The 16,555-nt window shown below is 48.6% G+C and overlaps 5 protein-coding genes across 6 annotated transcripts; 3 read left to right on the plus strand and 2 right to left on the minus strand.

Moving 5' to 3' along the window:
• Window positions 1-300: 300 nt before the first annotated feature.
• LOC1274255 (leucine-rich repeat protein 1) lies at window positions 301-1,659 on the plus strand. Its single transcript, XM_313348.5, has one exon. The coding sequence runs from the start codon at window positions 301-303 to the stop codon at window positions 1,606-1,608; it is 1,308 nt and encodes a 435-aa protein (XP_313348.5). The 3' UTR covers window positions 1,609-1,659.
• On the minus strand, window positions 1,598-16,474 carry LOC1274256 (large ribosomal subunit protein uL10). Of its 2 annotated transcripts, XM_061644885.1 has the most exons (4): window positions 16,050-16,474; window positions 3,553-3,665; window positions 3,209-3,302; window positions 1,598-2,892 (listed from the first exon to the last, which is right to left on the minus strand). In XM_061644885.1, exons 3-4 carry the CDS (start codon window positions 3,260-3,262, stop codon window positions 2,002-2,004), a joined length of 945 nt encoding a protein of 314 aa, XP_061500869.1. In that variant the 5' UTR covers window positions 3,263-3,302; window positions 3,553-3,665; window positions 16,050-16,474; the 3' UTR covers window positions 1,598-2,001. The 2 variants fall into 2 exon arrangements, with proteins under 2 accessions (XP_061500869.1, XP_313349.1); XM_313349.6 differs by lacking the exon at window positions 16,050-16,474 and having other exon boundaries at window positions 3,553-3,682.
• LOC1274257 (uncharacterized) lies at window positions 5,355-7,713 on the minus strand. Its single transcript, XM_313350.6, has 3 exons — window positions 7,371-7,713; window positions 6,473-7,281; window positions 5,355-6,409 (listed from the first exon to the last, which is right to left on the minus strand). Exons 1-3 carry the CDS (start codon window positions 7,384-7,386, stop codon window positions 5,528-5,530), a joined length of 1,707 nt encoding a protein of 568 aa, XP_313350.5. The 5' UTR covers window positions 7,387-7,713; the 3' UTR covers window positions 5,355-5,527.
• On the plus strand, window positions 7,971-10,029 carry LOC1274258 (transcription factor grauzone). Its single transcript, XM_313351.5, has 2 exons — window positions 7,971-8,175; window positions 8,266-10,029. Exons 1-2 carry the CDS (start codon window positions 8,068-8,070, stop codon window positions 9,670-9,672), a joined length of 1,515 nt encoding a protein of 504 aa, XP_313351.3. The 5' UTR covers window positions 7,971-8,067; the 3' UTR covers window positions 9,673-10,029.
• Window positions 10,486-15,340, plus strand: LOC1274259 (protein RRP5 homolog). The gene is made up of 3 exons (XM_313352.6): window positions 10,486-10,699; window positions 10,782-14,757; window positions 14,849-15,340. The coding sequence occupies exons 1-3, from the start codon at window positions 10,610-10,612 to the stop codon at window positions 15,187-15,189; spliced, it is 4,407 nt and encodes a 1,468-aa protein (XP_313352.6). The 5' UTR covers window positions 10,486-10,609; the 3' UTR covers window positions 15,190-15,340.
• Window positions 16,475-16,555: the final 81 nt, after the last annotated feature.

Consider the following 16,555-nt stretch of genomic DNA (forward strand, 5'->3'; position numbering starts at 1 on the left):
GACGTACACATCGCTTTTCGTCGCTTTGTTTTGATTTGTGTTTCGAACACAATTAATCAATTATAGAGCGAGGGAGATATAGAGAGATAGAGTAAGAGAGTTAAAGAGAGATAGAGACAGAGTGCTTCCATCACAAACCGTTCAAACGTGTACCATTTTGCTCATCGGGTGGCAGCTAATGTCAAGTTTTCCCTTGGCGCGAAATCAGTCCCATCCGCCGAAGTGTTGAGAAAAGCGCAACGAAAAGCAAAATAAATGTAAAACTATTATCAAGAATGTGTATGGTGCCGTTTGTTCAACATGAAGCTAATCTGTGAGACTTGCACCATAAATCGGTCCGTGGCCGGGGGCAAACGTGCGTTCCAGAAAACTATCCTTGCCATCGGGAAGGGATCCGAGCGGAAGGGAGATGAAACGAAGATCATGCTCATTACGACCGCCAACAAGTCCGGCACCAAGTACAGCGTCCTAAAGAACATAAGCAAGATATTTACCCGCTTTCTGGAGGAAGGAAAGGCCACGATTTCGTTCGTCACACCCGAGCACGATGTGCAGATTAAAAGTGATAAAGTTCAGCTGACGGCGTTCCTGAAGGTGCTAAAGCTGGTGCTCACGGGTTGCGGACAACCGGCGGAAGGGACCCAGCCCGTCACGAATCCCTTCTCACCGTCCGCTCCACTGCGGCTGCCGTGTCTTACCGTGGGGAAGAAAAAAGCCTCCATTCTCGATTCTCCGAGTGTCCTGGCGACCAAGTGCGTGATAACGAACAGAAAGGACTACCCAACGAAAGGCTTTTCCCGCCTGCTCGTGTCGTTGCAGATTACCGACGTGAAGCTTTCACGATTCGACTCACAGATATTGTTGCTACAGAAGCTTCGATTTTTAAACCTGTCCAACAACTGTTTACGCAGCTTGCCCCGCGCACTTGGCCAGCTACGACTGAGCGAGCTGGATCTGTCGAGCAATAGATTGGCCGACTGCACCTTTGACTGGCTGCTGGAACCGAACATTCAGTCGTCGCTGCAGAGTCTCAACATTTCCGACAACGGGCTCTCGTTCTTACCGATCAATGTGATAAACGCTGGCGCAATGGTGGCGCTAACAGCGAACAACAACCACATCCGCAAGCTACCCTTTGCGCTGTGGACTATGGGTCGGCTTCGGGTGCTTTCGTTGGCAAAAAACCAGATCGATGGTGTACCGGAAACCTTGGAACGAATAAGACTGGAGCGGCTAGATCTGTCGGAAAATAATCTTTCGCCCGACGGAGGAACAGCTGAGCTACACCCAAGTCCGTCGATGCAGCAGCGGCAACCGTCGACCCTGTTCGAACTCGCCGCACGTATCGTGATCCATAGGAAGCTTCCATACGCAATGCCAGGACTGTTGCCGTTCACCGTGGTGGACATTATACGCCGTGTACCTCTTTGCGGCTGTGGCCAACCGTGTTTCGATGCGAAAGTGTACCAGCGCACGAAAGTGATCAATGGGCGCTGTTCCTGCTTGGTGCTCAACGCCAACCATCTTCTCATCGCGGACAGCGTTTTTTGCAGCGAAAAGTGTATCCGGAAAGCGAACGAGCGGAGACTTCATAATCGAGGACTCTAAAAACTAGTAGCTACTGTGTTTTAATAAATTATTCTTGTTACATTTTCACTACTTCGATGTTTTGATTCGGACATGCGTGCTTTGAAATGAGAAAGACTGCTTGTTGTTTTTTTGTTTCCGGATTGTTTCCTCTTGCGATTCTGACTCACCGGCTTTTGTGTTACTTTTAATGTGCTTTGCTTCAGTTGGTTTCACAGAAAAATACGTATTTTGGTACGTAACAAGAATGGCCAGCGTGTCGCCATTGGGCCGTCCCCAGCCTTGACGAGTATACGCTCGCAGCTACAACGTCCGTGCCAAAGTAGATATAGCTCAGGGAACCACACCGTCTGGGAACAACCAACCTGCTGCTAGCGCATGCGGTCGGCGTGGGTCGTCGTCTTGCTGTCGCATTTAATCGAACAGACCGAAGCCCATATCCTCATCCTCATCCTCGGACTCGGACTCCACCTTCTTCTCCTCAGCCTTGGCAGCTGGGGCGGCAGCGGAAGCAGTCGTTGCCGTGGCAGCGGCGAACTTGCTCGGATCCTTGATGAACTCCTTGACCGTTTCGGCCTCCTTGAACTCAACCTCGGTGACGGCGGCAATGGCCAGCAGGTTGCGGAAACCGTTGGCAATGCTGTGCGGCACCGAAGCCAGCGTCGGGTATCCGATCTGGAGCGACACGGCAGCCAGGTTGGCGACTCCAGCCTGGAACTTGGCGCGCAGATCTTCCGCCTTGATGTCGAGGATTTCCGGCGAGAAGATCGAGCCCGAATCGTACACCTGCTGGATCTGCAGACCGTACGAGAACGGCGAGATGTTCAGCATGTTGAGCAGCGTGGCCTCGGAAGCGCCGACCTTGTCGCCCGGCTTCAGGATGGGCACGTCGTTGATGATTTCAATCGTACCCTTGGAAATCTTGGTCGGGATCGACAGGGCCTGGAAGAAGGAGGTCTTCTCCGGACCGAGACCGGTGTTCTGGGCCGGGATGACGACCTCGAGCGGGGCGATCGCACCGGCACGGGCCGGGGCACGCACCTTGCTCTCGGTCAGCTTGTCGCGGATCTCGGCCAGATCGCCCTTGGTGAACACGAAGCCCACGTTGCCCTTGATGTGGTTGAGCAGCTTCTCCAGGTTCTGGTTGTTCTCCAGATGCCCGCGGATGGCCTTGCGCATCATGGTGTTCTTGCCCATCAGCACGATGGCCGAACCGCGGAGCGACATACGGATGGTTTGCATCTGACGGGAGCCGACATTGTCAGCGCCGACGATGAAACATCTCGGGTATTCGTCGAGCAGTTGCTGCGGGGCGGGACGAAGATAAGCGAAAAGCGTTATGAATATTACGCACGTGCAGATATGTGAGGTTAGGTCGCAGTAGCTAAGGTGTCAGGAAAGGCAGAGTATATCACAAATCAGACGTAAAACAATGCAAGCATTTGCGCACACACCGATACCTCCTGGGTTCAGCTTTGTTCAAGCAAGGAGCAGCATGTACGCATCATTCATTGTTTTAATTATCATCATAAGGAGTACATTCTACTTTCCATCAGCTGGCACACCACAGCCCAACTCCCTTTACCTCCAGCAGCAAGCTCTACATTCGTTGATTACTTACCACGACTTTTAGGAAATAGTTGGACTTCCAGGTTGCTTTGTCCTCCCTACCCATCTTGATGTGATAATAGGGACTTCGTAAAGAAATTTAAGAACTGAAAAGACCCAAGACGGACAAAATCACCATTAGTCACAATTCGGTACAATGGCTTCGGGTGCCCAACATCGTACGCTGAACACGTGGAAACGGGAGAGGCTTTGGGACGCTTTTACCGGGCATTTTGCGAGTGCACGAAATACAAGACTAGTTGCAATTGGAGCTAGGCACACTAGTTCAGCAAATAAAAACCCGTACAAGACAATTGATAGGAAAAATCTAGTGAAAAAAGGGAAATTTCTTCTTACCAAAGCGGTCGCTATTGACAGATTAGCGTATGCGGACGAAATGGACGAGTTGAGGCCGAACCGCTCACGTCCTATCCGTTCGCCCGCTACAAGGAACGGATGGTTCCGGAGCGCTATAAAATATTCAAAAATATCGTTTATAGCACCCTGTTTATAGAACAAAACCGTTACGATTTATTTTATTCCTGTAACAAAATCACATGATTTTAACAAGAACGATTAATGAAAAATAGTAGGTATGGTCCGTTCGACAATCATCGAAAGAAAAGTGTTGGATGAGACTCGTAAAAATCTCTGATGTTAATAGCTCAACAATGGTGTGCTCAATTTCCGAATAAAGCTCCATTTACGTTACAGTAAAATTAAATGCCTTCTACTGCAACAACTGCAGGTAATGAAACACCTGATTATAATTTTATATGGCTTTTTATTTTTTCCAGTTTTAACATTTTTTTCTCAAGCACAAATGTAAACATTGTAAACTTCAAATGGTTACTGGCAAATGATCGGCTCGATCATGGAACAGCTTAAAGATTCGATGTTTAACGTACGGTTGAGTCCTCTCTACGCTACCGAACTGCACACTACAAACTGGCGCCAACGTTTGTGTATTATAAAAACACGTTCAGAGTTTAGCGTCTAATAAAAGGATTCATATTCCATTTAGCATGTTTCATTTTGCTTCTATCTAGTTAAGCAAGGGGCAATATGATTAGCACGATTTCGGTTAAAAGCTATATTCCACTACGGATCGTTTCTTAGTACATTGATTATGTGTTGGTATGTATGTAACTTGTATGTTGTTTCACTATTGGAATAATATTATTTCAAAAATGCTTGTAACACGGGTACCTGTTTCTTTTGTAGCTTAAGAATGTGGGTTTCTAATTTTTAAAAATTGCATCAATGTTCCTCAACCGTTTAAAGCATGCCAAATGTTCTATATACGATCTAATTCGACTCACATCACGCTGTGAGCCACCCAAACGACACTACGCTTTAAATGCACCCAAACGCTCTTGCTCACCAGAACCAGAACCGTATTGCGTGGACCTTACTGACCTTGCTATATCTATATAAATTGGCTTTTGTATTGAAGAACATTTTAAATAGTTTTATAATAGTTCAAAATTAAAGCTGTAACCTGTTCCTGTTCGTAGCGGCCCATTGATTGCTGATATTGTGCAGTTCACACACTGTCCTGTCCTGTGAATAGTGCCGGGGGTTCTAGCTTACACCCCAGGCTAGATCATTAGATGATCGTTGCAGTTTATCTTTTCTAGGGATTGTCTTTAGTTTGGAATCGGATATAGAGGGTACCAGTAGCTCACGTGAGCTGACGGTGTAAGAGTGTAAAGATAAATGATAGTTTAGTCTTACTCTGTGCTGCCGTGTTGGTCGTAAGTGGGTGCTGCTTGTCGGCTAGTACGCCCTGGCTGGGTATATATAGTTAGGATCGTATAAAAAAAAACAAATTTAATTATTTGTCGCTCTAGTAGTAGTAACCTGCTATACCATAGTTTCCGTTGTTTTACGCTTCACAACCTTCGTGTATCGTGTGTTGCCATTTGATGTAGGATGAAATCTATAAGTTCCTGTGTATTTTTTTTTTATCTTTTCTTCTTCAACCGCTTTGTGCCTACGGCGTGAAACTGCCTCACTGTCATCGATAGAACGTTAAGGGCAACGATAACACGACCGTTTGCTCACAACTACTACCATTGGCAAATGCGTACGAAAGGCCGTACGTATGTGTACGGCCAGAACGGCTCTACTAATGTATATCATCGAAAATTTAAAGCTTTCTTGTCTTCCGGCCTCGCCATCCACTGCGCAACTCCCGCAGCATGCCGATTGGAGTGGTTTCGCGATTGCAATTTTTATTTGACTTGTTTGTGACTTCACCCCCTTGCTCGCGCTCTGGTACCCCGAGCGGTTGTGCATCTTAGCTGATCAGTATCAGTATGCCTACCTGCTAGTTAAGTGTATACTTCAGAACCATGTTCAAAAGCTCAATGTTAATAAAGAGTGAGCGCACATCCTTCGGATCCCGGCGGCACACAAACTTCCCGCCGATCGTTTGCCCCTCCCGCACCGGGACCGGTTCCTCCAGGTAGAAAATGGTCTGCTTCCAGTGGGTCGGCCGCGAGTACGGCGAGGTGGAAAATTCGATGTGCTCCGGCAGCTCGAAGAACGTGTCAAAGTATCCGATGATGGCGGTCAGCTGTGTGTCCCGTTTCACCTTCAGCTCGAAGTCGTAGCTAAAGTTCGGACAGTCGACATCGACCTCCATCAGGTCGAAGTTGGCAATGATGTTCGCGTTCGTAATGATGTGCTCCGGTTTGCACACCTCGACCGTCGCTTCCCGCAGCACCTCCTTCTTCATGCACGACATATCGAACCCGTACACGTTCTTCCAGAAGCCAATGAACTCGTTGTGCCGCTCGAGATCACCGTACCCGGCGATGCTAATGTTGCAGCGGTTCGGCAATATGAGGCCACCCTCCCGCAGGTACTGCTTGCGGGCATAAATCACGCTGTCCATCATGCCCTCGAACAGCAGGAAGTAGCCCATCCACTCGGACACGATAATGTCGACCTTTTCCACCGGCAGCTCCGTGTCCTCCAGCCGGCCCTTCACGAACCGTATGTTCTCGATGCTGTTCTTCCGCACAATGTCCATCGCCTGGTAGATGATGTCGGACTGATCGACCGAGATGACCTCCTTCGCTCCCGCCTTCGATGCAAACATCGACAGGATGGCCGTACCGCAGCCCAGATCTAGCACGGTTTTATCCTTCACTATGTCGGCATTCCGCAGGATCGCATCGCGGTAGCTGGATGTGCGCACCTCGTCCTGTAAACGGGGGATCTTCGTTAAACGACAATTTAACGGACAAATTAAACAACATCAACCTACGCTCAACATATCATGATGGATGCCAAAGTGTGAGTACGTGTTGAAATAGCTCTGATCGTCATCGACCGATACGCTGCTCACGCAATGCTCCAGCTTTCGCTTGATCTGTTCCAGCTTTTTATCGCCCTCGGCACCCTCCTCCGTACCGGCTTTCCCATTTTCCTTCCCGTTCGGTTGCTGCTGCTGCTGATCCGCCAGCACGTTGCGAAAGCTTTCCTTCATCTTTTCGATGCTGCTGGCGGCATGCTGAAGCAGATTCTCCTTCTCCCGCAGCTGTGCCGACAGATCGTTAATGATGCCCTGCAATTTTCGGTACTGGTCGGTGGTAAGCGTCATCGTATCACCGAGGTCACTGCCGGTTTCTTTCTCCCCCGACACCCCACCGTTGCCACCCACACCAGCACCGCCGCTGCCGCCGCTGCCATTGTTCAGCATAATTTCGTCCAGCTCGTCCAGATCGAACATTAACCACGTTTCGTTCTCTACCGGCTGAAGGTACTTATCGTCGGCCCACGGTAAGCTGCTCCCGGTAGCCGTTTTGAACTGTTCCGGGGCCGGTTTTTCGCGCCGAATATAGTTGATCATCTTGATGTAGGAATATTCATCCAGATGAAACCGCCTCCGGACGCCGGCTAGATCAAAATCGTGCTGCTGCTTGGCGTGCCGAATGGCCACCGTCATCGTTGGAGAGATCGTTTCACAAAACAAACACTTGACCGGATCGTTCTGCTCCTCGGCCACCTCCCACTCATCATCCTCTCCGTTCGAGTCGTCTCTCGCATCCATCGCATCGCAAAGCGGGGGACAGTCTAATGTAGGGACGGGGGAGTAGGAAAAAGTATAATTAAAAATCGCCAATCAGGTGCCATTTACACTTTTGCAGGACCAATCGACGTACCTTCGTCATCACTCATGGTTGCCCCCTTGCGGAATCTAAAACACACGCACCAAAAACGCAACTGGTTCGCAGCGGACTCGCGTGTATGGAACGGAAACCACGTGAAACAACAACTAAAAATGCACACCGAAATATGGAAGCTGAAGGAAATACAATTCTCACGCACACTGGAAATCGAAAACTTGCACCAGCGGATAGCTGGAAAGGAAATTTGAGGAAAAACAGCAAGAAAGGGCACACAAAACGCGCTTCCGTGAGCAGATCGAACCGAAAGGGACCCAAAGACGGGAATCACCGCACTGCGCACATGCTTTTTGTTGTTGTTGCGACTGTACGGCAGCGTTTGACAGTTTGGTGTTGTCAAAAAGGTGCGTATGCTTGCTGTAGGTATGCGAAATTGCTGTAAATCAAATTCGGTTCTACCGTTTAACTTGTTTCTCTGCTTGCATTCTCGCTAAGCTTACCTTTCTTACATTATTTGTCAATTTTACTTCACTTTTGTCTGATGTCTACTCCTTCCAAGGCATAGATCTGTTTTTTGCAACCGATCTTTTGAAATGTTCCGCCAAAGTGTCCTGGTGGATCAACAGCAAATGAGCCACTGTCAAAATACGGGCAAGCATCAAGCGCTTGCAGCAGGCCAGAAACACTAAACACAGAACCACCATCGTAGCAATTTTGGCATCATTTTGCTAAAATGGGTGAAATATGTCGTCTTTGCCTGGACTCGCTGCCCAAATGTACCGGAATATCGATAAAAAATGAACAATTTAAGGAAGAGTTGAAGGCTGCTTTTCGTTTTGAAGTGAGTACACTGTACGGGAGCTGAACAGCAAAGCACACCAGCGTGTTTGTGAATAATATGTTTGTTTCTCTCGCAACATTGTTTTTGCAGATTGATTATAAATCTAACCTACCGGAGCTTGTGTGTGATCGATGCCGAGATACAGTTTCGCATATACACACCTACATCCAGGATGTGTGGTCCAACCAGCAGAGTTTGCTCTTAGAGGCTAACACTACTGTCGTTCAGCCAGAGGAATATTTGGTCGAGAAAGACGTAAGTGACACAAAGTTGTTTGAAAAGGAAGAACTGCCAAAGATACAGGAACCCGGCGTAGTACAGGATCTGCAGATTGAGTTCGTTCAGCCTGATCCGGATCCGATCGGTTTGAATGATGACGATGCTAACGAAAAACGCAACATTGCCAGTAGTGAGGACGACGATGATACGCTGCAAGTGAAGGAAAAGGAACTGGCGGAAACGGCGGAAACGGTGGATCAACCCAGTAGCAAGAGGGCTAAGACATCGGTCTCCGATAAACCGAAAAAGACGCGTGCAAATCGAAAGGAAAACGACAAGATCATCGACGAGTTTTACACCATGGAGTGTGAGATCTGTTCGGCACCTGCAAATAACTTTGGGACGTTGGTAAACCATTACCGTGCGGAGCACGATATGAAGGGCTACGTGCGGTGCTGCGATAAGCAGTACTTTAATCGGTCCTACCTGGTAGACCACATTGCATCGCACAAAGGATTAACGCGGTGCGAGATTTGCGACCGTACTTACAAAACAATGCGCTACCTGAACCAGCACATGAGCGAGAGTCACAGCCAGCGAGATGCAAAACCATTCAAATGTACCCAATGCCATATGGCCTACTCGAAGGAGCATCTGTTGCGAGCGCACATGCAGATGCACGTGAAGAAACAGTGCCAGTTTTGCCAGAAGATGTTGTCCAACCATTACTCGCTGAAGTTGCACATCTCTCAGGTGCACAGCGGTGACAATCATCAGATCTGCGCCACGTGCGGCAAACTATTTCGCACCAGTTTTGCCATGGAACGGCACATCAGGCTCCATCATCAGCCGCAGCTGGTTAACTGGGAGCAGTGTGAGCAGTGCGAGAAATGGTTCGACTGCAAGGAGAATCTAAAGAAGCACGTTCGACTTAGGCACGACGAAAGGGGCCAGTTTCCCTGCGACAAATGTGAGCACGTGAGCGTTAATCGCCGGTCACTGGTATTCCACAAAAACCGTATACACAAGGAAAGACAGTTGTTTGACTGCAAGCACTGTGGCAAGCAGCTGCTGTCGAAGCTTGGCCTGCGCGAACACTTGGCTACGCATTCGAATGTTCCGCTCTACTCGTGCGAGTTCTGTGACGTGACCTTCAACTCGAGTGCTAACAAATATAAGCATTACAAGAGCAAGCACAACAAAGAGTGGCAAGATCAGAAACACCAAAAACTGTTAGATAAAATGTCTGCTGCCCCAGTAGACGTTGAACAATTGTAAATTCACGAACAACTCTCCCTTCACTCCAGCTACTCGATGCATTAATGCTTCGTTCAGGGCTGGTCGGGGTCGATTCAGCACGCTGGTCAAGTAAGAATATGTGTCTGTTTGACTAGCTTTCTATTTGAAGAACTTCTTAAAACCTCAAACAAAGGATGTATTCATTCCATATGGCGACTGCACCACGAGACGAGGTCATTATGCTAGGTTATGCTACAGCGCATATAATATCTCAACGCAAGGTTAGGATCACAAAGAATGTTTTGACATAATTGTACAATTGAAACTATAGGATTAGAAAATATTGAATATTTTAACAGATTGATGGAAAAATAAACGTTCAAGACTTCTATTATAGTTTCCAAGATTCAAGCAATCAAAAGCCGTAAGCTCTTCAGATCAAGATTTGAAACTGATTCTCTTTTGGGAAAATAAATGATAACGGAAGAATGTTTTCCCATGCTGCTTGCTGTGGATTAAATGGCCATTTAGCTATTTCATTATTTCCAGGATGTCCACGACCGAATCGAGTTAATGAATATTAAAGGTAGGACTGTCTGTTACCCTTCAAACATCCAGGAAAGGTTATTGAATTAGTTTTTTTTATACGATCAGTTAAATAATTTATTTTCAGGCCACAGATATTCCATCTTCGGATTTACACGCCAGCAGTAGTCAACGTGGACAATAAGTTTTTTCCAATCCAATAAACTATTAGCAAATGAAACTGCACCTTTAAATTATATTTGTCTTCCATGCGACTTGTCGCGGAAGTGAGCGAATTAACCTATATTGCCGAAGAACTGACAGCACTGGATACAGCTGTCAAATCCGGTGCTACCTGCTCGGAAAACTATGTTGTTTGTGATCACACCAAAACACGTGCGTTTTCTGTGTTCGTGCATCTGAAAATTATTGGATAAAGACAAAGCTAAACATGGTTTACGTTGAACCGGCACTCCCGCGCGGGCCCAGTCGGCCAGTCGTTAAACATAATCGAGTGAAAAAGCACAAAACACCCAAAAGCGTAAGTGTGAAACTCCTCGGACCGCAGAGTCGCCGGTCCAAACTTGACCAAGTAAATGAGTTTTTTTTCTTCTACTTACTAGCATTTTGGAGCCAAAACCTTACCGGCTGAGCAAAAAGCGCAGCGGCTTCGACCCAAGGAGCGATGGCAAGCGATGCAAAGCGAAAAGGAAATGGAGGAAGAGCAGCTTCAGCAGTGCTTCAAAGGATCGAACCTGGTGTTTGGCAAAGTGAGGGCCGGCATGCTCCTGCTGGGCTGCGTGAAGCAAATCCGTGCGACTGAGCTGCTGATTTCGCTGCCCGGTCGTTTAAATGGCATTGTGCAGATAACGAACATTTCGGAGGCCTACTCGAAACGGCTGGAGTACATGTACAACAACCGATCGACCGATTGTCCCACGCTGGGCGATTTGTACACCGTTGGCGATCTGGTGTACATGAAGGTGCTTCGAAAGGTGAAGGACCGCCGACAGGTTTACCTCACGCTAGATCCAAGCAAACTGCACAGCGACTTTAAACCAGCGCAACTCGTCGAGGGGCTAGTGCTGGCGGCCACAATTACCGTCAAGGAGGACCACGGCTACACGATGGACATCGGCGTGCACAACGTGCGCGCCTTTCTGCCGCAGGAACATCTGAACGGAAACCGGGACGATGAGGGTCGCAATCTGTTCTGCTCGATCCACTCGGTGACCCATTCCGGCTCGGGAGCGGTCGTAGTGCTGAAAGCATTCCGTCCCGACGAACCACGTGTGCTGAATGTGGAGGAGGTTGCCGTGGAGACGATCGTGCCCGGCTGCCAGCTCACGTTTACCGTTGGCGAACCGGTCGAGTACGGGCTGCGTGGAATGTTGTTTGAAGATTCGATCACTGCGTACGTTAACCGGAACATGCTTACCAAGGTGACGAGCAATCCGGAGAAGTACAGCATGTTTAAAACACTGCCCGCCACGCTGCTGTACGTGATGCCGGTGACCAACGAGGTGTTTGTTTCCCTGCGACCGTATCCCAACAATCGGGCAGACTGTGGCCAAGCGCATATGGTGGGTAGCATTGTAGAGAAAGCACGAGTGAAATCTACGGACGGTGGCGGAGTGTGGCTAGAATTCGGCAACAAATGTCGCGCGCTGCTTCCGATGGGTGTTATAAGGAAGACGGCTGAAGCTGCGGCGGGAGGTAATGTCGACGAAAGCGTGATGCTGAGCAACTTTCAAGTAGGTACCACCCATAGGGTCGGTGTGGTGTACTTTGATCCGCTCGAGAGCACCTACATTGTCAGCAACAGCCCTGACCACGCGGAAACGATGATACAGGATTCGTTCGATGTCGAAATCGGCAAGACGTACAAATGCCGCGTATTGCAGCTGCTCAGCACGGGAGCTCTGGTGGGGGTTGGCCGTGTCACTGGAATCGTCAAGTACGAATTCTTTAATCGCGACAGTAAGCTTAAAGTGCGCGATGTCGTCCCAATGCGTGCAGTGTGCCGTGGGCTGGACAATGACTTCCTCATGTTTACCAATCAACCGATGCTGCTGAATGAAAAAGCACCCATACTGATGCACTGGAGCCAGCTGGATAGAAACCGCAAGGATCAGAAATTTGTCGGTGCTGTTTCGCAAATACAGAAATCGTATGTGTGGGTACGGTTCTTCAACAACCTATCCGGTAGAATAAATGCATCCGTTACCGTTGCCGGACAGGACGAGGCCGAGGTAGCAAAGCTGCGCCAGGGCTCGATAAGGCTGTTTACCGTGCTCGATTTCGACGAGGGTGCAAACATAATCGATTTGGCGTTGAAACAAACGTCCGATCAGCCGGTACGCACCGCTCAGCTGGCGCGTGTTACCGTTAGCTACGTCCACGCTACCGGTGCCGAGGTGCTGACAGAGAACGGCGAGCAGGGAACGATCCCCGCCGAATGTTTCTCCGAGTTTGGCGAGCACAACTCGCTGTACATGCGTTTGTTGCGCGGAGGAGAAACGCTAACCGCAGTCAAGACCAACCCGGAGACGTACAGCGCGCGTTTAACGCAGTACTACCAGGAAAATCCCATTTCCCTGCAGTCCGTGCGCGCGGGCATGGTATTGAAGGGGAGCTGTGTCACGGTGAACGGCAAACCTTATGTTACTCCGCTGCTAAACGATTTCCACGGCCGATTTCCAGTGTCCATCCCACCGAAATGGCACAAGATTGAGGATGGAAGCATCATTAAGCTGCGTGTGGCGCATCTTAACCCGACGCCAACCAAAGGTTTATTACCGGCTATGAAGGTGGAAACGGAGATGGTTGAAGTGTGCGAAGACATTTTTACCGAGATCGGTTCCTTCATGGGCGAATACCTGCAGGATGTAAACCGCTTGATTGAGCGGTTCCGAGAGCTGGACCATACCTTTGCGCACTACTCCATCGGGGATCGGGTCGAGTGTGTCATCGAGAGCACCGTTGCCGAGTGCAACAAAATGGCCGTGGAGGTGCAGGCGGTCGGCAAGCGGGCGAAATATCCGACGAAAGGCATCGTCACTACGGTGCTGCCGGAGCGGCCCGCCTCGTCCTACAAGGTCGGGCAACAGGTGCCCGGTCGGGTCGTGTGGATCGACGTGGAACGAAAGCTGGTGCACGTCTGCGTGGACGAACCGTTGTTCTCGCGCATCGTACTCCAGCAGGAAGACGAAGAAGAACCGGACATGGACGTACAGCGCCAGTGCTGGGTACTGTTTAGCAACCATTACCTGAACGTTTGCTGTGTACAATCCGATCCACCGTGTCCCTTGGTAATAGTACCGGTAAAGCATCATTACAACGATTTCGTTGGCAACACCCTGTCCACAAACACTGTCGAAGCACAGTTCGTGAAATCGCTCGGGTCGATGATTTTGGCATTGGAAACAACGTCCTACAGTGCGTACAATAAAAATGATAAAACCATTGGTGGGAAAGTTGGGAAGCTGGCAAAAGGTAAAACACCTCAAAAACAGTTCGACATGAAGCAGAAAATGATCCACGCAATGTCAAAACAGAAGCAATTTAAGCACATAATCGCCAGCGAAGCAAAACAAAAAACACCGAAGAAAAAAGAATCTACCGTGGATGCACCGAAAAACAAGCAGAAGAAAGCGGCATCTAACCAAATGCCGACTAAAAAGGGCAAGAAGCGGCAGCAAGAGCAGCAGAACGATCAACAGCAGCAGCAGAAAAAGCAGAAAAAGTCCAAACTAAAGAAAAAAACAACAGATAAAGGATTTACTATCGATCAGCTGGACGGGTGTTCCGATATCGTCTTCCATCAGCTAGATGGTACGGAAGACACCCAGACAACCGGCAAGAAGGCGGTAAAGCGTCGAAACCAGGAGTCTACGACAGCCCACGGCAAGGGGCTACCCGGTGCGACCAACTTCTGGGACACTACGCCCGTTTTCAAACGTGCCCAATCGGACTCGAGTGACGATGACGACAGCGATGCGGAGGACCAGGCCGAAACGGTACCGAAAAAGCGTGCAACAGCATCCGAACGGTTCGAGGCGATGAAGCAGGAGGAGGCGCGGCTGCGCAAGATCGAGGAAGAGCTGGCCGATCCATCGCTCGATCCACACACGCCCGACCAGTTCGATCGGTTGGTGCTGGCCCAGCCGAACAACAGCATGCTGTGGATCCGCTACATGGCGTTCCACATGGAGTCGGCCGAGCTGGACAAGGCACGGGCGGTCGGCCGGAAGGCGCTGAAGGCGATCCACTTCCGCGAGAACGCCGAACGGTTGAACGTTTGGATTGCGCTGCTGAATTTGGAACTTCGCTACGAAACGATCGACAGCTTCAAGGAGGTGCTGCAGGAAGCGATCCAGTACAATGACGCGTTCAAGGTGTACACGCGCGCGCTGGACATCCTGATCGACTGCCAGAAGCACGAGGAGGTGCAAAAGATACTGGAGCAGTTGCTGAAAAAGTTTCGCAAGCAGAACGACATGTGGTACCTGGTGGCCGACGCGTGGTACCGTATCGGGCAGGGCAGCAAGGTGAAGCCGCTCCTCAGCCAGGCATTGAAATCGTTGCCAACCAGGGATCGTAAGTGTCGTAGGCGTTAGTCATTGTTATTAGTTTTTGTGCATCTCTTTAACGGGGTTTCCTTTTCTTCTTCGCTCTCTCTCTCTCACAGACATTCCTTTGATCCTGAAGTTTGCTTTCCTGCACAATCGCAACGAGAACCGGGACGAGGCGCACCTACTGTTTGAGCAAATTCTTACCTCCTACCCGAAGCGCACTGACATCTGGTCCCAGTACGTCGACATGCTGGTGAAGGACAATTTGGTGGAAAACGCACGGCAAATTCTGGAGCGCGCGATCATGCAGCGGCTGCCGATGAAGAACATGAAAACGCTCTACACCAAGTTCGTCAACTTTGAAGAGAACCACGGCGATCGGGAAAGTGTTCGGCGTGTGAAACATTTGGCCGCCGAGTACGTGCAGGCGCAGCTGAACAGTGCTGGTGTAAAGTAATTAATAAGAGCAGTGTAACGGACATCCGGAGCTTTCTTTTTTTTACTAGATTTATTACGTGTGTTTATTAAATGTTATTAGTGCATATTTGCAAATTCAAATATGTCGAAATAAATGCGAATTATTTGTACCACTTATACATAAATTCAAAGGATCGAATGGTTAATGTATATTTATCGTGTAGCTAGTTATCTTCTACATTTCTACATTACATTTACAATAACTCTAGACAGTGTATATAGGCCGTCATATGACTTTGCAGGTTGTTAAATCAAAGAAGCTGTCCGAATACATCCGGAAACCCGGTTCCGCTATATACAGGGGGTTTCAGGTGTTTTCATAGTTCTGGAACACTTCCTTGACTCTTCCTCTTATTGGAAGTGAACGTCATACGATGGGAGATGGACTCTATGGCATCCTTGGCCAAGCTCCAGGGACAATCCTGTTGGATTTGTACAAAAAGGGTCCAATTCCCGCCAATATGATTGTTCATTTCCGTAAGAAAGATTCAATAAAGTGTACAACCTGCGTGGTATCAGACACTTGCCATTACTTTTCAGTAAATGCTCATTATCAAAGCGGACAAAAAAAAACACACACTTGAATATGAACAACTTAACATCACCTTTAGGAGCAAAATGCTCACATAGCCCAAACATTTCACAGTTAGTTAACCACGTGGGTACGGTAAGTTCCGGATGAGCATGGATAAGCCGTTCATAATACAACTCTCTGCCAAACAGCAGCAGTTTCGATGACGCCCGCTAGCGTGTTTACCAATTTGCATACCGCGAGAAAACAGAGCCCCTTACGTTGGGGGGAAACATTTGGCAAACATATTTATAGAAACCGCTACTCACCATCCGAGAGTGCTGTGAAGTTCGGTGGTTAATTCATTTGCTGAGGCCAGCGGGCAATGCGGGCGGTGCAAGGAACGACCAACGGAAAAAATCAACAATTCCCGCGTTACTCTGAGAACATACTACGAGCGCTGTTCCGATAGAAATTCCGTGCGAATCTCTGCTTTTTTTTCGTGCTCTCCGAATTCACAGTTGGTAAAGAGTTGGATAATTGAGAGAAATTTACACTGAAGACGATTATGGCCACTTAAAGGGCCACTGTGTGTTGTATTGATTGTGTTGAAAAGGTGAGTGGGCTTAAACACTACTGTGATTCTGTTTCTGCTGAATTAAACTTATTAAATCTCATGAAATACCAGACACGCGGTAAAAGAGATAAATTTAAATTTAACGTACATGACCGTCCTTTACCACTGTACCGACGTACAGTGCGCCGGGTATGGTACGCTAGAGACTCCCGTTATTTCGTTCTCTCACTACTTCTCTCTTTATCTTTTTCGCTCTCT

Source organism: Anopheles gambiae, chromosome 2, assembly GCF_943734735.2.
Source record: "Anopheles gambiae chromosome 2, idAnoGambNW_F1_1, whole genome shotgun sequence".
Lineage (NCBI taxonomy): Eukaryota > Metazoa > Arthropoda > Insecta > Diptera > Culicidae > Anopheles > Anopheles gambiae.